At 40.3% G+C, this 24,987-nt stretch overlaps 1 protein-coding gene across 5 annotated transcripts in view; it reads left to right on the forward strand.

The window, feature by feature from the left end:
• The window catches only part of dctn1b (dynactin 1b), a 55,503-nt gene that overhangs the window by 6,739 nt on the left and 23,777 nt on the right, over positions 1-24,987 (forward strand). For 3 of the 5 annotated variants that reach the window (XM_028565030.1, XM_028565031.1, XM_028565033.1), the window contains exons 2-5: positions 9,204-9,455; positions 12,124-12,199; positions 16,114-16,145; positions 18,396-18,416. In XM_028565030.1, coding sequence (XP_028420831.1) covers positions 9,228-9,455; positions 12,124-12,199; positions 16,114-16,145; positions 18,396-18,416 — 357 coding nt within the window. In that variant the 5' untranslated portion in view covers positions 9,204-9,227. The remainder of the gene's footprint in view (positions 1-9,203; positions 9,456-12,123; positions 12,200-16,113; positions 16,146-18,395; positions 18,417-24,987) is intronic. The other 2 variants (XM_028565032.1, XM_028565034.1) reach the window with 1 other exon arrangement.

Consider the following 24,987-nt stretch of genomic DNA (forward strand, 5'->3'; position numbering starts at 1 on the left):
TTTAGCATGCCCTCCTTGGGTCGTCTCTGCCTCCAGCACATGGCAAACAGGTCGGAGCAATGACTGAACAACACCGAAGGCTTTGTTACAGACCGATAGCCGGAGCAAAGCTGCCCATTTGTTGACTTTAAAGAGAGCCTGATTTATAATTCTCAGTGAATGTTGTATTACAGATTGTTGACAGGTGTATGTGTAGTCTCCCTGAAGCACTGTAAACCAAAGATTCCTGCCTCGGTTATGAATCTGAAGTGATTTGATGGATTGGAATAGATGTTACAGCTTGAATAAAAGATCTGAGAGTCTTGATTTGAAGTAGTAAAATGCTACACATAGAATCAAGGGCACATTTACTGCACATTACCGGTTAAAATGCCTCTCCATTTTGGTCATGAATTATAAGCTATGTTAATTATACTTTAAGCAATCATGGGAATTCAGGATTTGTGTAACTGTTGTTGAATATTTTAACGGTGATGTTGGTAAAAGAACATCATCTGCATCTGTTGAGTGATGTCTGGTTTTATATGTAAGCGGTAAGAAACTTCCAGCTACCAGAAGAAGAGCTGATCATTTCTTCTCTTCTTGATGTTTCATGCTGTTGCCAACAAAATTATATATTTTTCTTTATATAAAGTCGGTATTATGATCAGGAAATCCATTGTTCAGCAGTTATGGTTGAGACACCATCTTTATGTTTTAAAGAGCACTGAACACACTCTTTATATGACCACATTCCAACCTATACTTAGCTTAAATTGAATGCCCTCATCTTGTGCAATATGGATGCCTGACCGTTAAGGCCTGTAGATATGTGGTTTAACTACGTCTTCATGTTTTTTACCTCTTCTCCTTTCTGATCTGGAATGGCCAAACCCGTCGTACTGCTTCCCATGTCACTGCTGTCTCCGTTGCCCTACAAAGATATGATCCCTCACTGGCTTCCCAACAGGTGTGAACAGTGCCAGTTGTGTTCATTGACCAACACATGACCAAGCAGGAAGTACCGCTGCCCTCTTTTAAGTATTATTGTTTATTGTGCTGATAAACTGATCGATATTAGCTTAATAGAATAGATATTAGTGTATATTGCGGCTAGGGTTTAAAATTAGCACCAGCCACCAGGCAAATGGCTGGTAGATTTCCTTAACTCTCCAGCCATAAAAGTAATGGTACTATTGATTGGCTGGTAAAATTTTAACATCCACTAGCCATTTGGCTGGTGGACGAAAAAGTTAATTTTGCACCCTGATTGCAGCCAATAAGTAACAAGAAATTGCAGCACAGATACAGTATAAGATATGTTTGAGGTAGTCAGTGGTGGAATAAGTACTCAGATCTTTTACTTAAAGGTGCAAACATACGTGATGCTGCGCAAAGATTGTTGATATTGTAACTCAACTGCCAAACAAATACAACCCACGCCCCCCTTCAGAAGCTCCACCCCCCAGATTCATGGATGTGCATGTGACATTCATTGCTATATCAACCACTTCTGCTGTGTCTCTGCTGACTAAACAAAATATGGCAGAATTGATGTTCGCTATAGGTTGTGCATTAGAGAGAAAAAAAGGTTTAAGTACTCGGATTTCTGGCCTATGAGTATTTTAGAAAAATAAATACATTAAAAAGTCCACATGGGATTTGTTTTGATGCGCTGGATTTAACCATACTTTTTGGATTTAACCAATCATCAAACTTCCACCCTACCAATGAAACGAGTTCTAGCCAATCGGAGGCAAAGTAGGGCGGGTCTTTGTTGAAATGTCAGTGCGGTGCCGGTGTGGTCTCCATGGTAACGCGGCTAAAAAAAAATGGAGGCAAAGTTTATCAAACTTGGAGCATGTAGATACCTAGATACAGGCAACTTTAGTTGAGAACGTAGTTAAAACAAATGTCGCTGGGCATGAATAGAGGAAAAGGGTGGAGACGGGAAGCCGTTTAGCACTTGGTGCCTCAAACTGAGGGAGCCGGGTGCTTCTGCAGCGCATGTTGAAGGAAGATACCGTACGGCAGCAGCGGTAAGAAAGAGCTTGTTAGTCATTAGATGCTAGTCACAAAGCTTCGGTCCGTGCACTCTGTCATACGAGTACGTTACCGGCAACGACCGCTACCGTTAAGACTGCGCCTTCACTGACCGACCGTGATACAAACAATATGTATGTGCACGTTCATAGCTGAACATGATTTGTAAAAGCTATCTGAAGCCCAAACTGCCTTGAGAAAGCTGTCTGTTTGGAATCAGCATGGCAGTTATATAAACATAACGGCCTTGTCCCAGAGTCTAGACGTCTAGCTATATGAAAAGATAAACAATGCAACGTTTTTAATAAATGTAAATAAAGCAGCTAATATCAACATGGACAAAATCTTGAATGTACTAATTCGCTTTTGTGATGATGACCTGGCCAAAGTTTAGTTTTCACAATGATCCATTGTAGGATTATGATATTATTGAAATATGTAAATCCACATTGACTCTTTATTTAAAGGGGTGATAGAATGCAAAACCAATTTTACCCTGTCATAGTTGAATAACGACAGTTCGGTGGGTAAATGGGACATACATAGAAGCTCAAAGTCCCACTGACACCCCTTTACTATGAAAATCTCATATTTTGAAACTGCCGCTGAAAACGGGCGAATCCCAACAAAGCTAGTTGCTAACGCAAGCATCTCAAAATCCGGAACCTTAACTGTACTACACAACGCCGCCGACTTGAGCTTCTAAAGATACCGGAAGTCATTCATTTGCAATGGAAGCTGGCTTCTCTCAGCTGCAAGGAGCGTCAAATCTGTTGGCGTCGCGTTTTGGGCGTTTTTGAGCGTCAATCAGAAAGTTGAACTTTGGTCAACTTTATGGTAATGAGCTAAGACGCGGTTCAGCGGCAAGCAGCGGCAAACGGCAGCGACCAATCGGAATATAGACGTCCTTCTCGCTGGCTGATTCTGGAGAAACATGTAAACTTTTGTTCCTACCAAGACATTAGTTCAGAGAAAATGGAGGAAAAGCTCATAATCGCCATTGCTGGGTTCCCCTATCATGATATATGATGATTCCCCTATGATATGACGTTGTTTGCGTATAAGGACCAGTTAACCGCGTGCCGTCACATGGTCCCTAAACAGTCCGCTCACGGTGAAGTCCTGCACGGGTCAACAGCTGGCGGCTGCTCGCTCTGCCTGCATTCTGCTGCGGTTCAGCGGCTAACGAGCGAGCTAACTGCTAACAGACATCGCTGCGACCAACAAACGATACAAATTCTGTCCTTATATATGTAATTTATAAAAGGTTTCTAGTGTCAGTGTATTTGCCGTGCAGTGGCTGCTTGCGCTTTGTCTTCAATTGTGTGTTGAACATGATGAACGCTGCCACGTCAGAGCGGCCAAAGCGTCAAACAGCTTCCCCGTACTTTTTGACAAGCGTCCTTGACAGGGCGGCCAGAGCTTCTTTGCAGCTCAAGTCGGCGGCGGTGTGTACGTACAGTAAGAGAACAGTCACGCCCCAACATTTACATAGGCTACACAACTGACCTGAGATCAGGTAGTCTTCTGAATCTAGCTAGGTCACGCAGATCTCTGCTATTACAAAATTCACTTCTGAAACTTTTTTTATGCGAGAAATCAACTATGTAAAGCTCAAATATGGGCTGTTTTACAAAAATGGATGGCTAATTGCCAATTTTGTCCGACTGTGTGTCGGAATTTAGCGCCGGTGCTGCCTGTGTTGTTGCCTCGCTGCCCAGCCTGCCTTCCTTTACACACCCCGGCCTGCACTGAGCTCGATTGAGCTCCGTTACGGCTTGCAGCACTCCATACCTGCGCAGAGTCACCGGCAAATGGACTACTACACGCTGGTGCTCTGACAGAGCTCCAGGGGCTGCAGCTCCCCTCTTCCTGCGGCTGGATGTAGCTCTATCAATGAGAGCTAGCTCCTCCTAGAATTCCTCTGAAATTCACAAATATTCATTAACTTGAAATCGGACACCGTTGTTAGCGTTATAAGACATTTAGGGAAATGTTGTATAAGTGGCGTGACAAAATTCAAACTGTAAATATACACACATTATGCGGTAAATGAAGCTAACTATCCCTGATTTGTAGCTAGCTACACATAGCTAGGATTGAAGGGACAGTCATAGCTAACGAAACCCCCACTGTTCACAAAAATTCATTAACTTGAAATCGGACACCCTTGTTAGCTTTATAAGACCTTTAGGGAGATGTTGTATAAGTGGCGTGATGAAATTCAAACCGTAAATATACAGAAATTACGCCAAAAATGAAGCTAACTATCTGTAATTTGTAGCTAGCTACACATAGCTAGGATTGAAGGGACAGTCGTAGCTAACGAAACCTAGCCTGGATGCCAGCCGAACTTAGCCCCGCCCACAAAATTCGAGGTCGGGAAGTTCTGACTAGAATCTGAGTATGACCACGTCAGGCTAAACGAAACCCCCACTGTTCACAAAAAATCATTAACTTGAAATCGGACACCGTTGTTAGCTTTATAAGACCTTTTGAGATATGTTGTATAAGTGGCGTGACAAAATTCAAACTGTAAATATAGCTAGTTATGCTGACAGCCAGCCAAGATTAACTGGAACTGTTGTAAGAGATTGCTGGTGTAACAAGCTCGCTGACCGCGCTATCACTTCTTCTTCTTCTTCTTTAGAGTTTAACGGCAGTTGGCATCCAAGTCGTTGCATTACTGCCTCCTATTGACAATTTCTTAATATCTATTTATTCAGACAAATACACTACAATTTCCTAAAAACACCAGTACCTTTCAAAAACGCAAATAGATATTTCCTTACATTCATAATAACACCACTTTCAAGGACATCTGTAATCTTGAGTTCACCTAAACCTAATTTCCGTAGTCCAGCAAACATAACCCCTCTTTCTCAGACATTTCCTGCATGACATCAATACATGCTCCACTGTCTCCATTACCTCATATACACTTACCCACATACATTGCACAGGCCAGTCGGATGTTTCCCTAATATAAAAAGTGTACCATTTAATCTACTGTGACCTATTGCAAGCCGTAACGGAGCTCAATCAAGCTCAGAGCAGGCCGGCGTGTGTAGAGGAAGGCAGGCCGTGCAGCGAGGCAGCAACACAGGCAGCACCAGCAGCTGAACTCCGACACACAGTCTTACCAAATTTGCAATAAGCCATCAATTTTTGTAAAACGTCCCATATTTGAGCTTTATATAGTTGATTTCTCGCTTAAAAAAGTCTCAGAAGTGAATTTAATAACTTAATAGCCCGACAAACAATGTATAACTTTGCAATGAGACCTGCTGTCGAGTCTCCCATGTGTTTCTATGTAGTTTGCTCAAACCAATCAGCGCGTAGCTCATTCTGAATATTCATGAGCATACCATATTTGGAAGAAAAGCTCTTGTTCCAAATAGAGCCATATTCACAGGGTAGTTAAGGGCCTAATAAAATAGCATTTTGGGCAATTTTCAGCCCAACCAATGTTACATACCCCATTAGGAGACCTTAAGGAACAGTGTAAAACACCCTATATAATCATTCTATCACCCCTTTAACATATGGTTGGAAGAAGTAAAAATGGATCCAAAACTTTTTAGTTTTTAAAAATTATGACTTATTATTGTGTAATGTCAGAAGGACTTTAACTGTTTTGCCAGTCAAATTAACTTTAATGAGCGCATATTGAAATATTACACTGTTGGTTGGCAAAAAATACATCTCAAAATGCATCAGATTGATGCTTTAAAATATGGAATATTTCAAATTTTCTTCTGGAGGAGCATGCCCCCGGACCATGCCTAGACTCACCTTTTTCACCCCTGACCAATTTTCATGCCTGATCTTTTGATAACTCCAATCACTCACTTGCACGAGCAACTGGCACCGCCTGTTGCTGATTGGCTGCATTAGTGTTTGGCTCGTGCATTTCTTTCGGTTTGTTTAGCATTTACACAGCCAGGGCTCTGTTGGAACACCAGATTTTTTTTCAGCGCACACCGACAATAAAGAGCTAGGTGACTGTGAGGAGATATTCGCTGAATTTGACAGTGTATTGTATTGACATTGACCAATATTGGCCAGTGTTATGCGATTTTTAAAACTCAATATCGGTATCAGCCTCAAATGTTATTCATACGAACAAAATAAGTTATTTTTTTTTATATATTTGTTGACTGTTTTGTCCAAGTTGATCAAAGCTACATTTGTAAGTTGTCAGCAAATTGAGCAATGGAGACTTGATAAAAGCAGAGCCAGAAATACAACTGCTTGCATCCTACAAGATCTATCTAACATGGCCACAGAAACTTGCATTTGATGAGACAGATTAGCATATCAAATGTAAAATGTTTGTTGCCGTCTGTGTGTTTTGGTTCACTGTGCTGCGGTTTGTTTAACTTCTAAGTTAAATGGCAGCACAGTGTATGTTTACAGTAAGCTCAAGGAGAGCATGTTCTCTCCCAGAATGATAATATCTGCTCCTCTCTGTTCTGCTGAGTCACCATCACTTCTAGGACATCACACTGTAAATTGGGTTATACAGGATTATTTGATTACCAAATACTGCAGCCCGCATTGAAACGTTTTACTGTGCAATTTGTTATCCAAAAGTCAGACCTTCACTGCTTTCTAAAATCTCAGGTGATGGTTGCCATGGAAATATCTCAAAAGCTATTAAACAAGAGCAGTGCTGTTTTAAGCATGCATTGACATTTAGAGAGTGCAGGACGAGGCCTGCACAGCTCAGTGGGTCAGAATGACGCTAAAACTACATTTTAGTAGACTCTTAATTCTTTCTCACGGCAGCTCACCCCTGTGTGCTGACGTGGTCCTGTAGAAGACCCACTTAAAGCAACACCAAAGATTCTTTTGTACTTTAAAATAATGTTTCCAAAATTGTTTCAGTGGTTCATCAACTTGTTACAGGGTGAACAGCACTTCTGCATTCACTTTGCGACACTATCGGCTAAAACCACACTATGCAAGTTTGCCAGATTGGGTAACGGAGCTGTAGTTCGAATGAGAACGGTAATGGACAATTCTGCTTCCAACCTGTAGGGGGACCGAAGAGGAAAAGTGCTTTGGTGTTGCTTTAAAGGTACAATATGTAACATTTCTGCTTTAAAATGCCTAAAAATGACCATACCTATGTTATATATTTTTATGAGTTGTGTTCTTACACTATCCCAAATGTTTCTACCAAATGTCAAACCCAGAGAAATCTGTTATTTTATTTTCAGACACGGCACGTTTCCTTTAGTTGCCCGTCAGTGGCGTCCTATAACCTTTCACCCTCCAGTTACTCTAACTTCCGTCAGAACACTGGCACCAAGATGATACGTTCAGGAGTAATTGTAAATCATACAATTTCACAGAAAAAAAAATACTTGTAACCGTAATACTGCTTTTTTTTGCCATACAGCCTCATTTTGTGATTAATTACATCCGACTTTTTATCACAGTAATACAACAGAGACCTTATCTATTTTGAAAGTTCAATATCGATACCAGCTTGACGTTACTACAATGTGCTAACGTTGATGCTAAAGCTTTGTGGGTAACATTATGAGGTTACAACATCGTTCAACACGCTAATGAAGTTATTTTTAGTATGACTGTTTCGACCACAGCTAACAGGACTGAGCTAACCCACGAATAACTTCACTAGTAACGTTAACGTTAGCTGTATAGATAGACGATTAATCTAATGCTAATTTAGCCAAAGTAGCACACCCTGGTCTGTCTGCCTCAATCCCCCGACGCAGAGAGACTCAGTCGGGATGACAGCTGACAACAGCCCCGGGACAGCTAGCTAGTTACCGTTAGCCCCCAGTCAACTATCAGCCAGCTACTTTCATTTCCCCGACAATCCCCACCCACACCCGTCTCTCAGCCTCGTTTAATAGCTAGCTAGCGTCACAACAAACCCCGTCCGCCCCGGTGTTGAAACCATCCAAAAGGAGACATTGATATGTGAAATATTTTGTGCTTTAGCTGCTGGCTACTGTTAGCTTGCTGGCTCACTAGCTAACTGGTCAGCTACAAATAAAAATCTAATCAAGAAAAACTTAATTATGTTGGGGAAACTGCAGCTATTTTATTACAATAACATGAATAAACGTAACGTGAATACACTTGAATGGGTAAACTCGTCCGTGAACTGATGCATTCTAACCGGCAGCGAAGGTGTTTAACACTAAAAACTCCCATAATTCCACGCAACTTCCCAACGTCCTCAAAAATCCAGTTTTACCGTCCATTGTTTTGGTTGAGAGACCCCTAGCGGCAGAAAGTTACATATTGTACGTTTAATGCCGATGTGCACCAACAGTTTGTGATGCTTCTGAAGAAATGTATGCGTTTTGGGCAAGGATGTACTGTATCTAATAAAGCAGTGATTGAACCTGTTGCCAGTTCATGAAAGCTTTTCCTTTTGCTCCAGGCTCATTTAATTTCCATTTATCACGTCAGAAGGTGGTTGTGATAATCACAACATGAGGGTGACAATGACTCAATTAATTCTTGCAGGTCTTGGGTGATCAGGTTGGAATTAGATTGTGCTTTAAGAGAAATTGAACAAAAATGTTTTAAGTTGTTAAAAAACAGAATATACAGTATACAGAATTCAAGTATGCCACTTTAAAGGGTTGGTTAACAGTACTAAAAAACGTTTTCTTGTATAGTACATTACATTACATGTCATTTAGCTGATGCTTTTATCCAAAGTGACTTCTGATTAAGTGCTTTCAAGCATTCTTTTGAGGACCTTAAATCAATTTATAATGTTAAGGGTCAAAGAGACGTATTGGACTTCCGGTAAGTTTTGTGATAAAATTTAGTGTCGCTGGATGTCCGCACTTTTAATCCCAAGTATTCGTCAAGCTTTAAAACCACTAGATCCTACGTTACCCACAATGCAACTTGATAGTGTCTTTAGTTCCCTGCCTGGTAAATACCAAACTCCACTTCTCGCCACAGGGTTATTTTGTCAGACTTTCCTCCAGAGCCAGAAGACATTATACAACTGTTTTTACAGACTGAGAAGAAAAAGAAAGTCCATATGAGTAGTGAACTTACACTGATATGTAAAGTATATTAAGTGGAATGTCCATTTAAATGTACAAATGAATTGCCTCCATTTTTTTTAGTATTAGTGTGAACATAAATTTCTGTGTGTGTTTTCTTTTCTCACCCAGACCACCAGCAGCGGCAGCAGCAGGATGAGCTCGGACGGGGGCGGGCGTCCCGTCAAAGTGGGCTCCCTGGTGGAGGTGATTGGGAAGGGGCAGCACGGCACTGTGGCCTACATCGGCAACACTCTGTTTGCCTCCGGAAAATGGGTGGGCGTCATCCTGGACGAGGCCAAGGGCAAGAACGACGGCACCGTGCAGGGCAAACGCTACTTCACCTGCGAGGAGAATCGTGGGATATTTGTGAGACAATCGCAGGTAACGACAGAACTATTTAGTAGATTTAAGATTTACTTTCCTAAATGATTAATGTTGATTGCTAGAAACCTAAAGTAGAGGATGATGCTATTGTCTCCACCCTACCCTACCAGTACATCTTCCATCTATCAATTGTTAAGTTCCTTACTTTGTGAGATGTTTGAGATTGTGTTTTTATTTGACGCAGTGGGTTTGTGTGGGGGTTGATATTTTTTTCTGTTGTCTGAATGGTGCCAGCACTTTTCTATTGCTCCAGGCTGTGGGCTTTGTTGTTTTCTCATGAAAAACTGTTTTATTCTCCCAGAAAAATGCTGAAAAGTGCCCCTGCCAAATACAGTAATCACATATTATGTATGGTGGCCTGGAGGGGACAATCAAATACATCCCTAAGGGGGGAAATAGGTGTAGGAGTTGTTTCATGGGCATATAATCAACTCTTATAACTTTTTCATAGTGAAAGGTGTTACTTGTGTGAAATAGCAGATATCTCATTTTGGTGTAAAGCTCTTCACAACATAGAAAATGTTTGTTTACATACAGCACCAAAATGCATTGTCTGTATGCTTGAGGTCTAGCAAACGCGTAGAACGGTTTTCCTTCCTCATAAAACATTTGCAAAGCTGATTTCTTAAGTACCGGTACTTTTAAATCCTGCATTGTTTACATCCAGCAGTCTTCTTCTTCCCTGTCTTTGCTGGTACAATGCAGCATTACCGCCACCTGTCAATCAGTGGGATAATGTGAAACCATTGGCAGTAATGCATATCACGTCACCCGTGTGCATGCACGAGACAAACAACATGGGGGGGGAAAAGAGGTCAAAATCCCCACAGGGCCTCATGCAAGAAGGTTTCATACTCTAATCCTAAACCTCTTTTACTTTTTTTCTGTGAGGTTTTTCACTTGTACAAGTGTTCTGCTCGTTTTAGCTTGATGAATGCCATTGTAGATGAGTAGGTGTGTGTTTGTAAGATTTGACCACCAGCATAAAGCGACCAAATCGCTTTATATAAGACTACCTGCTTCGCACCATTTGTAGGCAAGTTTCAACCCAAAAAATAAAGTAGGAATGATCTGACATCAAGTTAAATACAAAATACATCTTGCCAAAGCAAAGCAGACTAAAATAAGAGGCAGTCAAGGAAATGCGACATTCCCGCAGAAGAAAATATGATTTAAAATATTTTATTACAGGTGATGGTACATCGTTGAGTGAAACAGAGGATGTTTACATGGGCAGCGACCTGCATATGTACCCTGAGGCAGCTGTTGGAGCGTGAGAATATTCCCAGCAACTAATAAATTATAGACGTTCTTGTGCCAAATGCTAAAAAAAACCTTGTCAAACCTTTCAGTAAATTGGCAAGGGAATATATTAGAACAGAATGCATAATTCTTAATTGATTTTTCCACTGTGAAGAAAGACAGGCTGATACAGGCCTAGACCACTCTTGAATTCCGTTCGCACCAAAGAGAAAACTCTTAATGCGAGAAAAGCGACAGTTTGTGTTAAATGAATTGCACTTGACACTTAATGGCATGGAAATTTCACTTTGAGGTTTTTTAACATTAATATGAGTTCCCCCAGCCTGCCTATGGTCCCCCAGTGGCTAGAAATGGCAATAGGTGTAAACCGAGCCCTGGGTATCCTGCTCGTGATATTACGAATCCCACTATGGCCACGCCAAGACCCGCTCTTCAATAGCGTTCACACACTACTATTGGCCAGGCGTCCATGCTTACATGTACAGGTCCTATCCCCTGACCAATCCCCTAACCCTAACCTTAACCACTCGAGTTGAAATGCCCAACCAATCGAGCTGCTTCGTAGGGCGGGTCTTGGCGTGGCCATAGTGGTATTCGTAATTTTGCATCCTGCTCTGCCTTTGAGAAAATGAAAGCGCAGATGGGCCAATCTGGAATCTTCTCCTTATGAGGTCATAAGGGGAAAGGTTACTTCCCCTTTCTCTGCTTTGCCCGCCGGCGAGAATTTGGCCCGCCCATGAGGAAATAAAGCTACAACCATGGCCACAAGCTGGTTAGCATTTTAAGCTACAGACACAGAAATGGCACATACTAAGGAAAGCTCATTGTGGGACTGGTTCTAGTGGCTGTAATTCTGCACCAAGGCTGAATTTTGGGAAAGAGACTTCAGATACAGTATTAGGGGACCACGAAGGCCTATATAAAAGAGACTTCAGATACAGTATTAGGGGACCACTAAGTCCTATATAAAAACATCCAAAAAGCAGCATGTCATAGGACCTTTTAAGAATGAATCTATTTGCTTGAGTGGTTTTTGCATGCGTTAATGAGTATGAGTTTTTTTTTAAATGTTACCTGTGACCCAGCTGTACAGGTTCAAACACACATGGCGGTCAGCTTCAGTATGGATTAGGTGTTGTTTTACTATCCTCTTCATTATGTCTCCCGCTTGGCTTAAAAGACTGTCTTTGCACTGCAGTTGTAAAGGTTGCTATGGTGATGGAAAAAATTACGACTCACTTGAGGGAGTGCTATATTTAAATGAACATCAATAAACAAGCCAATTTTGTTTTTGCGGCTCCCATTTAACCTGTGCCGCTCCCTCTCTTGCCAGTTGGCAGTAAAAATCATTGGAAGACATGGCTGACTGTCTTATTGCTGTCTTGCTTTCTGTCTGTCTCAGATCCAGCTTGTTGATGATGGGGCCGACACGTCTCCAGAGACGCCTGAGCCTGGCACAGGCAAGGTTCCCAAACGAGGTTAGGACACACACATTCAGACGATTACAGTTTTGTCCTTGGTCATCATTCACATTTGTTTTCAGTATTCTCTGTGTTTTGGATGTGTTTATTAAAAAAATAAAAGATCTGCTCAAACAAATTGTAATAATGGTCAACCCTGACCTTTCTGAAAGGGAAGTTGTCTAGGGGACATGCATGCTCAGAACATTAAACATGCAGTGGTATTTGAAAGCAAGGAAGTTCTGCAATGTGAGAGCGCACAGGTAAACAAGCATTAATAAAAAACAGTATCAGCTAATGGAGGGCAGTCAGGGCACTCTGGTCCAGCTGACACCTTTTTGTGAAGGACAAGCCACAGGTTCTCTCCCCTCATTGTACTGTTTGAGCTCTTGAATCCAGCCTTTTAAAATAATAGACCCCATCTGGTACCTGGTGAGGCAAAACACTAGGGGTATAAATCCTTTTCAATTCTAGAAATCCCCTTTCTTTTTACACGATACAATGTTATATTGATTCTTTGGACAACAATACGATATTTGCTGATATCACAAAGTCTGCCACGGTACGAATTTGATTCGATATTGATATGAGACGATATATGCCCATTTTGACACAATTGGTTCCATTTATATCAACTCACGAAAAGCAAATAAAATATGGTTTGGCAATTTTATTACTAAGCTCTTCTACCCATTTAAATAAAAAACAAACAATTTTTGGCCATTTTAGGCCTTTTAATTGACAGGACAGCTGAAGACAGGATAGGGGAGAGAGAGGGGGAATGACATGCAGCAAAGGGCCAGTGATCGGAATCTAACCTGCGGCCGCTGCAGTAAGGACTGAGCCTTTGTACGTGGGGCGCACGCTCAACCAGGTGAACTACCGGGGCGCCCCAAACTATTCTTTTCAATAAAAATAATAATATATATAGGGAGAACTTCAAAATAGAGGTGTATTTCAAAGATAATATGTACCCACGGCCCTGTGTATACTGTACGTGCAGTGTGAGCCCACCTGCTCCCATGGAGCTCATGGTGGTTTAGAGTTTCTGCTAAAGGCCTAAAATATAAATGTGCTTCAGTTAATATCTCATTACAGGCTCTGGTTTCATTTTAAGTTGAGTGCGCCGCTAACACTGCACAAGGTTGAGGGTTTGAATCCCTCTGTGTGCACTCCTGGTGCAGTACAGCTCTTGGGGCTAAAGTGACTACCAGCTGATGTTCTGATGGAAATGTCAGTCTAAACTGCAGGTTGAACAGCTACCTGCTGACAGCAAACATCCTCTTTTTACCAACGTCAGAGGAAACAGGATTTGTTTGGTGTTGACACATTTGGAAGAAGAAGAGAGACAAAATGATTGTGGAAATCAGGCAATGTATTTAAGCTATTTTGGGTATAATTGCCAACTAATCAACAACCGCGGCAGGACAAAATTAAAGTCACAGTTATCATGAGAAATTAATTTAATACCAGTTCATAATTTCCCATCAAGGGCCATTAATAGCTGTTCTGGAGCTTTTGATCGTATCGTCATCATCCGCTGAGTAATATTGTGTGATGATGATGATGATAACAACTTTCTTTATATATCAACTTTCAAAACAAAGTTAGAAAGTGTATTCCAGTAGAAACAAATAATACAAATGAATAAAATATTACAACAATTAAAACAAGATAAAGAACAAGCCATAAGATAAAAGTAAGTTTGTCTGTTTCCAAGTTCAAAAATAAACTTTCAATCTCAAAGACCGATCTGTCTGCATTAAAAAGTCTGTAACAAACTGTTTTTGTTTGTTTTAAAAACGTAATAACTTTAATAACTGTATATCAAATCTCCTGTTGTCTACCTGGTCAGTTTAAAGAGAGTAAGACTGAATGATTGTCCTCTCTCTGCCTGGGTACAAAATGAGGACCGTCCACCAGCCAAATCCTGGTAAAATATGCAAGTGGCTTCACTCACCAGAAGAAAAACCCAATGGTTATCTATTAAATGGCTGCCGTTAAAATTAGAACTTTACTACCCATTTGGCCGTTGGGGGGGAAAAAAGTAAATTTTGCACCCTCTCTGCTTAAAACGCGAGACAAGAACTTGCAATGCTTTCCACATCTGGTCACCAATATGCTTTTTATCCTCTAGGATGGAGCCACACTCTGTTTCCATGGTTACGCCTCACTGCTGCAGCATCAAATGAGGGGTGGTGGTTGGGGCATTGTATTCAGTATAGTAATGTCCACTTCCTGGTGCGTGGGAGTTAAGGTAGTAAAGGACTGTTTCAGGAACCGGCCAAACGAGACTCGGTAGTTGATTCAGATGTCGTTACCTGGAAATGAGACGCATTGGCTGCTGTAGTTGATGCTCTTCTCCAGAGCAACATAGGATAGCAGCATACGCCTAAGCCCTTTGCAGACATGGAGCATGTAGCATTGCTGGCTTCATCTCTCAGTTTAAGTTGTAGCGTTTTTTTTTTTTTCTTTCATTAATGTTCCATATGTTCATTCTTTTCATTCCTCTAAGTATATATTTTTTTTTCCAGTAGATGTTCTGGTATTTTGATCTTTTATCTTATTTTTATTTTTTTTATCTCTTTTTCTTAGTTATTATTATCTAGTATATTTCGTGTGTGTGTGTGTGTGTGTGTGTGTGTGTGTGTGTGTGTGTGTGTGTGTGTGTGTGTGTGTGTGTGTGTGTGTGTGTGTGTGTGTGTGTGTGTGTGTGTGTGTGTGTGTGTGTGAGTGTGTGTCCTTGTACCTTGCTGCTGTAACAGTCATTTATAGTAAAGTCCATCTATCTAGCTTTCTATCTATTCAGTTGGACCATTATGCGCGAGAGGGAGCAGATAGAGCAAGTATTGTAATAGCAAGGACAAAGACTGTTTTCTGATTGCTCACAGGCTGCATCACTGATGGGTTTTCTAATTTAGCTTGTTGAAGTCTTAATTAATGGCAATCATGAGCATGAGTGACGCTCTCCACAGCTTCTCACTCTTATCCACTAATACATTCTTACATCGATTTCATCATTTACGTTATTGGAGAGTCCAAACTACACAAACATTAAATGATAAGACGTTATATTGCAACTCTTATTTGAGTTCTTTTAGCCAATAGAAATACAAATATAGGCTAATATTTGATTTACTTAGATCTGTAAAATGTTTTGCTGGATATTTGTGTATTTATCTGTAGTTGGCATAAATATAAAAATTTATAATAAAGAGAGGCAGTGCTGGTCTGTTTGTTACTGTAGTTTTTCTGCTGGAGTAATATAGTTTTTATAGTCTGATCTGAGAAGAATCTCCTCCTCAGAATCATTGTCTCCCTTATTGGGTTTCCTAGTTTATGAAACAGATTTGGTTTTCCTTGTGCAAAAATTAAGAAAATCAAGACACTTGTGTTGCTGCAGTCTTTACGTTAATCCACGTTCAGACATGCGCCGTGCTGAAAGTGATACAGAACTCTTACGAGTTCCGACCTTAGAAGATTTTTGACGTGACTTTTTTTCACTTTGATTTTCCGTCAGTCATACTTCATCCTTATAGTATCAAGATATGTGTCCGTTTTTCCATCAAGAAGATCTCTTCATCGATCGTTAAGTCATTGGACCTTTGTCGGTGGCCCTACCTGCCCCAGTTCCTCCTAATGGCTTTTTAACTTGCTACTAACTGCAGAGATAAAGTACCAAACAACTCTTAGAGACCTTTGTACCCTAGTATTTGTTGTAGCATTTTACATACCACTTCCTGCTCATGCATCTTATCCACAGCTGACTAACTGTATCGTTGTTGACTGTCTGGAAAAAGACAAAGAATCATGTTGACCTTAATCTGTTTGCGCTAGGTTCTTTGTTGGACTTTCTACCTTGTAAAAGATAAACACTGATGATAATATGAAAGTACGTCTCTCACTTTCTCTTTTTTTCTTCATCTCCTCAGAGATCCTGGAGACGCCCAAGTCCACTAAACTGGTGAGTCACATACCGCTGCACTGTGACACTAACAGTCCCCCTGCAGGAAATCAGGAGCAGATATGGCAGCACACACCTGGACTTTTACACAATCACAATGACAGACTCACACATGGGTGCATACAAACACACATACCTGCACACCTGCACACAGACACTCTGTGTTCTCTAAAGGAATACCCTGTGTGTTGCTGTTGACTGTTGGAGGAAATAATGCCATTATCAAACACATTTTCACAGGTTGTGTTTGTTGTGACGGTGTGGGAAGATGCTCGGTAGCTCTTAAACTAGTATATTGACATTTATGTTTTAGCAATTTTATGATCAAGTGCATTTCATTTGCTCAATATCCTGTTATATTTCTGTCTAAAAGAGAGTTACTGAAAGGTGCATTAAATGACATTGATGTAGGGACCAGTTCACAATCTGCAATTTAGGAGTAGTGATTTAAAGGAGTAATATACTTAAATATAAAAACATAAATGATAAATGATTATAAATTAATAACTCTTCTTTTAGAGATGTCTATAAAAGGATGGAGAAGAATCAGGAAAAATCTTTATCTAATTGAAATACAGATTTTAAACGATGAAAACCTTTTGAAAATGTTCAAAATTTAAAAAATATATATTTTTAATAATCTTATATAATCCCTGAAATTGTGAGTTTACCGAATTAGACAAACTAAACCGAGTCAGATCTTCTTAAATCCAAATATGAAGGTTGTATTTTGATATCTGACCAGCAGAGGGCGATGTTTACCTATTTATACACTTCGATGCTTCCACAAATTATTTATTAAAGCAAACAAATAGATGAGTTGCAGAGAAGCATTTATTATTGCTCTATTATATTATTTCTCTATTATTGCTCTGTGGCTCTAGGTCAAGAATTTGGACAAAAATTCCATTCCATAATTCCGAAGAATTAGTCTTGCTGCAGTTTTGATCTTATGCTCACAGGTAGTGCAGTGTGCAGTCAAAGCTCAGGATAAACATGACTCATCATGTTCTCTACAACCTTTCTCAACAGTTTTAAAAATCAAATTTACATTTTAAATGTTTTCACTCATTTTTGATTTTATATTTCAGACATTCAGATGATTCCACTTTCCGTATCGGTTTTGCACTATATTCAGCAGTGAAATGTTATATTATACTTCTATTACTCTATAAATTGTATTATTCTATGAGATTAACAGCATCACATGTAATCACCGCCATAATGTCTGGGAAATAAATTACATTATGTCCCCCTTTGGTAATTGGTTTTAAGAATGATGTCGCTATTAGAGACTTTATGCTGAGTCACAGCAGCCATGATTTTTCTCAGTAAATATAATATCTCTTCTTCTGAGACCAGAAACATCCTGGTTTGAATTATACTATGGCTTTTTTGACATACTGTGGCTTTATTTCACCTTTTTCGACATACTATACTATGGCTTTTTTTCAACATTTCAACATAAATTACTACACTGGCTTTTTTTTATCACTTTTTACAACATACTATGGCTTTTTTATCACTTTCTTTAGATGTACTATACTATGGCTTTTTTCGACATACTATATATAGCTTTTTTATTACTTCATGTTCAATCTTAAAACATTGAACTTGGTCTGATGATAGCCAGTCTAACCTAAGTGCTCTCCTGACTCAACTCTCAGTTTATTATTATAATTACAATTATTTTTATTCTTCAAATCAGTCTGTATTCACAAGGGATACATTTGACCTGGGTAGTTGCATATGTAAAATAATAAATACTTTATTACAACAGTAAACACCTTCATTATCCCCTCTTCTGCCCTAAATATGTTATTGTGCAGAGATGTTTTATAGGAGCTTGTGGTTCACATTTTTATTAGTTTAACATGTGAAACAACACAAAAGTAGTCACTGTGTAAAACAACCAATTGTAAAGGAGGAAAAAAATAAGCAATGAAGGCATAGGTGAGACACTATTTTAATAACGCATCAGTCGTGTATGACACATTTTTAATAAGATTTCTTTGTGCAGTTTGTGTGGAAATGAACTGAATGAAGAAACGTGTGGGGAAAGTGATAAAATGAAGATGTGACAATATGTGTACAGTTGATTGAAGTCTTTGATCCACCAACAAAGAGCACTGACTCACTGCAGCCCTGTCACCTCCAGCATGCCTCTGGCAAACTCTTGACCTTTAACCTCCACCCTTACCTCCTCCCTTCCTTCCTCACTTCCTTCCCTTCTTTCCTTCGACCACGCAGCGAGGAGTGAAGCCTAAAAAGGTGGTGCATGTTTCTATAATCTCGGCACTGTGCTAATGTGATGGTGATGACTGTGGTAATCGTGGTAACCGTGGCCCTGAATGGGCTCGCCGCTGCATGGCATCTGGGCCCCATACCTCATTTTACCCATGATCCCCTCCTAGCTCACCACACTGCCATCCGTGGTCATGTTACCCAACTGCTCTGTGTTTATGTGAGAGTGAATGGAAGTAGGGCTGCACAGTTAATTGCAATGTTATCGAAATCACAGGGGGGGGGGCGCAATATTTGTTAAAGGCAAAATATGTTTTCAAACCATTCTGAATTAAATATTGTGGAGCTGCAGAGACGTCCCAGCTTACAGTCCTATCGTACAGACTAAAAAGATTTTTTTTTTTATTTGGTACAAAAAACAAAACTCACACTATAATCTTTTTCATTTTAATACTTTTCAATGAAAATGAGAATAATGATCATTCCCTCCAATATTGTGAATCATTTTGCAATTGCAATATCAGTCAAAATAATGGCAATAAGACATTTTCCTCCTATGGTGCAGCCCTACATGGCAGCGAATGAATAGAGCGTGAGGAGGGGTCTCTGTCTGCTCTGCTCTGCGGCACATGCCGTTTGTTTGTCTGCTCTCTGTGCAGTTTAAAGCATGCTCTAGTCATCTTTGTTTTGATAATGGATTGATCGTTTAGGTTATTTATCAAGCAAAAATGTAAAATATATCCTACCTCTAAAAATGTTCAGATTTGCTACTTTTCTTAGTTTATATCATTGCTAATTGAATATCTGTGGGTTTTGGAAGACGTCACTTGTTTGTTGTATTTTTACACTGATAGATGGGTCAATTAATTGTAAAAATCAACCGATTCCTTGAAATTAGCTGCAGCCCAAGTTGGGTGCCTTTGTACCATCATATTCCTCTGGCTCTGTTAGTCAGTTAAGCTGAAGGATTTTCATTTTGTGCTAAAAAAGGAAACTTAAGAATTGTATTTGTTTATTTTAGCTACTGTTAAAAACAGTTGTACATGTGATTTTAAAAAAAATTGACTGTACATAAATGTTCGGGTGGATAAGGATATAGACTGGATAAAAAAAAAAAAAAAAACGAGTTCAAACGCTTGTGCTCCGTCTGTGTGTACTTTTTCAAGTTTTAACTAATCTGTTCTAGCTATCAAAGAATGCCATAAAGTAGTAAGTAGCTGATCTGGCAACGTGGTACAGCAGTGCATCTCTGCGAGTTCACCCCTAAAATCCAGTTTTTACAGTTGTGTCCTTGCAGCTTTTTTATTTTAAAGAACAGAAGAATATTTCTATAGCCTGTGGGTCCAGAAGGGCATCAAGGCCAGCAATGATATCATGTTTCAGCTGGACATACAGGACATCGAACGAGACTCCATAAGAATATTATGAAACAATATGTATAAGGTATTGCGACTTTAACATTTTATGTTGAGCCACTCGTGGATTGATAAACGAGGTCCATGCCGACCGTCCAGTGCTCTTTAACAATCCTCCTCCGCTGAGTCATACATGCAAGTGTAAATGTCAGACTGTGACCGAGGTGAAATCAGCCGCCCTCCCGCCTGCACAGAACAGACCTGCTGCTGCAGAGTATGGATTTCCTGTCAGCTCGGTTCTACTTTATTGTCTCCTGTTCTGCAGGGGGACTCTCAACCTCAGGAGCTCAGTTTGGTCTCATCTAGGAGGCCTGAATTTTTTTTTTTTTCTGATCTAACGGAGGGATGTAGGTAGTTAAATGTCACAAAGGAGTTTCCGAACACGAACTGAGATGATGCAACCCAGTTACAGGCGTTGGATATTAACTCCTGATGATATTTACTACCTTACACAAGTAAAGGTCAAAGGACCAAAAACACATCAATTTAGTATCCAGTATTTACATTTTAAAGAACGTTGACCTGCTGTCTTTCTATGGAGACACAAAGCGTTCAATAGTAAATACATTAAAATAAATAAAATATGTTAAAGGGAACCAATACATAGTGAAATAATGTAACACATTAACAAAGCTCAACTCAGTATTATCAAATGTTATCATTCTTATTTTCATAGTTTTATTGGAATTCATTTTTTTATGTCATAGATAAGTCTGTTTTTTATTTCACAATGTCACTTCCCGTGACAGCGGAGTTGTCATTTTTTGGTGCTGACGATAATAAGAATAGTGAGGGGGACAAAGTGATATAACTTTAAAATAACATAGTAGCATTTTTGTGCTTGCACTGCTGTCGCATGCGATAAACTTCTTCAGCTTGACGCCAAAGTCTCTGAGTATCACGTCTCTCTCGATGTTCTCCAAGTACGTGAAATAACAGTCCCAGTTTTGCCCAGTCAGTGCAAGCCGAGCGTGTTGGCTGATGCTGTGTAAAGGCTTTCTGGGCAGTCATTTTATCCCCTTGTTGTTCTGCTGGAGGCTGCAGAGCAGTGACCTCAGAGGCAGCGATCCTCCCTGTGTGTGCTGGGAAAGCAGGAACTTGATACATCTCCACCCATCCCATCATCCTCTCTGTCTGTCTGTCTGTCTGTCTGTCTCACTCCATCACTTCAGCGGTGGATGTCCTCTCAGAGCACTTAGTCTGTGTGTTGGAGAGAAAGTGAGCAGATTACAGAGCGAGATGTTTAATATTTCAACAGGACAGATTTCCCTCCGCTGCTCTGTAATGGATACACGTAAACGTTTTTTCTTTCTGGTTCAGCAGCCTGAACCCTCAAGTTCTGCTTCTATCTTTCTCCTAATAATGTTGTCTTCTATCATCAATTCCTTGATACTTACTATCATATCCCTATTCACAGTAACAGCCTGTATTAGCTGTAGCCTTATCGAGTTTCATCACAGCCATCTCAAATTACTAACTGCCCATTTTCATGTCCACAACAATGTGGAAGTATTTCAGGTTTAAAGCTCACAGCTGATCAGAGTATCCCCGTTGAATAAATCCTCTTACATCCCCCTCTCGTCCTGCTGAGCTGTTGGTGCAGAGGAGATTAGTGGAGTCGAGGAAGATATCACGAAAGCTACTCAAATGACTCGAAGAATGATCTGTCCTATTAAATCACTTTTTACACTAAAGACTCTTTTTTACTAAACTAAACATCTAAAGCCAAAGACTACCATTTTGTTTGAGTCTTAATGCTCGCTGTTTTAATGCTGGATGTTTGAACCCGTTTTGCAGGGATTAATTGTCCTTGTGTTTTCCTTTTTATTTGAAGTAGTAATAATGATAATACATTTTATTTATATTGCGCTTTACATGTTACTCAGACACGTTACAGTAAAACCAGCACATACAGATGTCTTCTTTAAGGTCGGAGATCTCTTTATTTAGCCTTTCTGAGCAGCTCGCTGTCATCGCAGGTCACAGCACGCATTGTTGTAGTGGACCCTCTGCGGAGATGGTGCTTCAGGTTTCGGGCTAGGCTTTGCTTGGTTTCCAGTGGATCCAGCTAGCTATGGTTGTTGGCTTCCAGTGCTAAAAACAGACCACCGGTAGCCTCCTAGCCACTGCAGCAGTAGCAAGAATAAAATACGACTTTTGGCAGTGATTCAGGCATCCAGTTTATTAAAATAGGTGAAGCGGAGTGAAGGTGGACTTAACAGACCAGGATAAAAAAAAGTGTGTTCTGAAGCATAGAGTGTGAACTGAATAACTTTTTAGAGATGGATAAGCAGCGTACAAACAAATTGTCAACGCATGTCAATGCAAGTATAGAACAAATATGACTGAACAAAAATGGACTGTGGTGGAAAAAGTACTTTTATTGGAATTTCAAGGAACAAAGTACATTTGGACATCTGGAGTGCCTAGTAACCCCACAAACTGTAAAATAATAAAATCCGGTCAGATTTCTGTAGGCTGATTACATAAGAAAACATGGAATTCAACAACACCTTCAGATTTGGCTTGGCTTCCTATGTCACATGCAGGCTCATTAGAATATATCACCCCCCATCTGACTATCTCTGTCCACAGCTTGAGAAATAGCTTTGCAAAGGTGCGCCATATTTTCTTTCCCGTCAATCAGAGCAGGCTTTTCAGGAGGGGAGCTTAAAGAAACAGGCACTAAATGCAATTTTTTTTATCATTAAAGAATGTAAACATGATCTAGTGGAAACCCAAAATACAAGTATGAACCTGAAAATAAGCATACGGTGTCCCCTTTAAAATAAAAAATAAATAAAAAAATGTCAAAAGGGCACACCTTAAACCGCTTAAATCTTTTTAATTTGTACTAAAGACCAGGGGTCTTTATTGTTTTTGTCAGCCTCATTTGAATGAACCCATAAGAGTGCTCGGCAAGTGTTGCTAGGAGACAAGAGAGGCTTGCATCAGTGTTGCTGCTCATTTTCCTCTCTCACCTCCGTTTACAGGCCTGTAAACGCCCTTCTCCGTCTCACGTCCTCTCCTCTGTCTGTCCCCAGTCACACACCATCTCACCCATCCCTCCATCCCTCCCTGTCTGTCTGTCTGTGGTGGTGAGTGGGTGGAGGAGCAAAAAGCATAGGAAGGGAGAGAGGGAAGGAGATAGGGAGGGAGGGAGGGAGGGAGGAAGCTGCACAGTGATGTAATGCATGAGCAGGGCATTGGCTGAACGGACAAATCACAATAAGCAGAGCGAGAAAGGGGGGGAAATGAGACCGGAGGGGGGAGTAAAGGAAGGTTAGGGGAGGCGAGGCGTCTCCTGTTAACAGTAGCAAGTCAGAGGCTCTCGGGAGCAAGATGTCCGAGTCCTAATCGCAGCAGAAGGCAAAGTGAGGCAGCGACTGAGGGCTCCGGCAAACGGATTATGAAAGAAGCTGAGACGGAGGACATAACGGAGGACGATAGCAGGAGGACAGAGGGAGGAAGGGGGAGCCTGGGAAAAACTCGCTGCGCCCATTTGCACCACTGCAGCTTCCTGGCCTGAGTGGCTGCCCGTCCGTTTGTCGGTTCCACTTCAGCTGCCTGTCTGTCTGTCTGTCTGTGTTGGTCGATCGAGCATCTCAACCTGTTTTATCCCCTTCCTGTGTGTGTGTGTATTTCTCGGTGACTGTGTCTGTGTGTGTCTCCTTCTCTTGCAAATATGATGAGACAGACTCCTGCACCCCGGAAGGTACAGAACTCCCTATGATCCTTATCTGTTGGGATGTTGTTGTTGTCACCATCCATTTGTTCTGTTGGCAGACTGCTGTAAAGGTCATGCTTGGAAGTTTGAGTTCCTCATTTTGTTTTGGTTGGAATTGCCCCTTTTTCTTTTCCTCAACTGATATTCTATATGCCCAATGTGGAAGTCCAAGTGTACCTGCAGCTTGCTTGTGCTCTTAAAAGAATTTCCCCTCAGCGCTGATTTTTGCAGAATTATTTCATACCTATAAATGTGTGTGCAAAAGCTTTTTTTATTATTTCAGTCGACTTCAGTTATATCTCTGTCTGTGCAGCACAAGCTTCTCTCTTTTATTTGGCCTCATCACGCAGAAGCCTTCCACAGTGTTTTTACGAAGTCAATAATTTTTTTTTTTGTCTATCGCGGGAGAATCAAATGATTTCACTCTTGGTTGCAGATGTAGCAAACAGGCTGATGTGATTTCAGTACAGTCTGTTCTCGTATTTACAGCACGCCACTATGGCTTAAGAGGGCTGTCAGCTCTTATTTGGTACAGCTGTTAGCTCGGGCTAATTTCTGCTGAATGGTCCGGCTCTAATCCAATAAAGAACGATAACTAGCCAAAGCAATGCCCGTGCCAAAGCTGAAGCAAAAAGAGAGAGAGATTCAGTTTGCAAAAGGAAAGGAGGAGGTAAAGTGAAAGATAGATGAGAGTGTAGGACCGATCATTCTGTATGGATGTAGTAGAAAGGATAGAAGTGTCTGCACAGACCTGGGTTACATTGTGTTAGTTTGATCACCATATAGTAAAGACCTGTGTGGAAAAAATTTATAAGAATCCCCTCAATATGAAAGTACATTTACTTCCCTAAATATTCTTTCAAAGCTTGTATGGCTATGTTTGCTAAAGAATAATCCAAAAATCATTTTAGAGGTCCATAAATTCCTCACAATTTCCTTCTACATTTCCTGGAAGAAAAATGTGATTTGGAACTAATTAAAACGGAGACAGTCACTTTCAATGAATAATTCCAATAAACTGCAAAGCTAAACCTGTAAAAATGTGCAAATTGTCTGGAAGAAAGCAAACCATTTAACATATATGAAGAAGAAAGTTTCCAATAATAAATCAATGATGAATAAGTATTTACATTGGTTTGAATGGAAGACTTTCAGCCCTTTGCATCAGTTTTCCCATCAATAGTACCAAATTACTGTAATGCTGTCCAGGAAACTTTCTAGGAAATAATTAGGACAATATAAAGTAAGAAAGTATTTTCAAAATGTATCGATAACTATACAAAAATAGTGATAATTTGAACACCTACAGTTCAAATTCATGGCAATGTTTTTCAAGAAAAAATGCCGTGAAGGTTTCAGCTTCCCAAATGTGAGGCTTTTTCTCAGTTTCATATCAGAGTAAATTGAATATCTTCGGATTTGGGGTTGTTGGACATTTTAAGAAGTTACTTTGGAC

Source organism: Perca flavescens, chromosome 20, assembly GCF_004354835.1.
Source record: "Perca flavescens isolate YP-PL-M2 chromosome 20, PFLA_1.0, whole genome shotgun sequence".
NCBI lineage: Eukaryota > Metazoa > Chordata > Actinopteri > Perciformes > Percidae > Perca > Perca flavescens.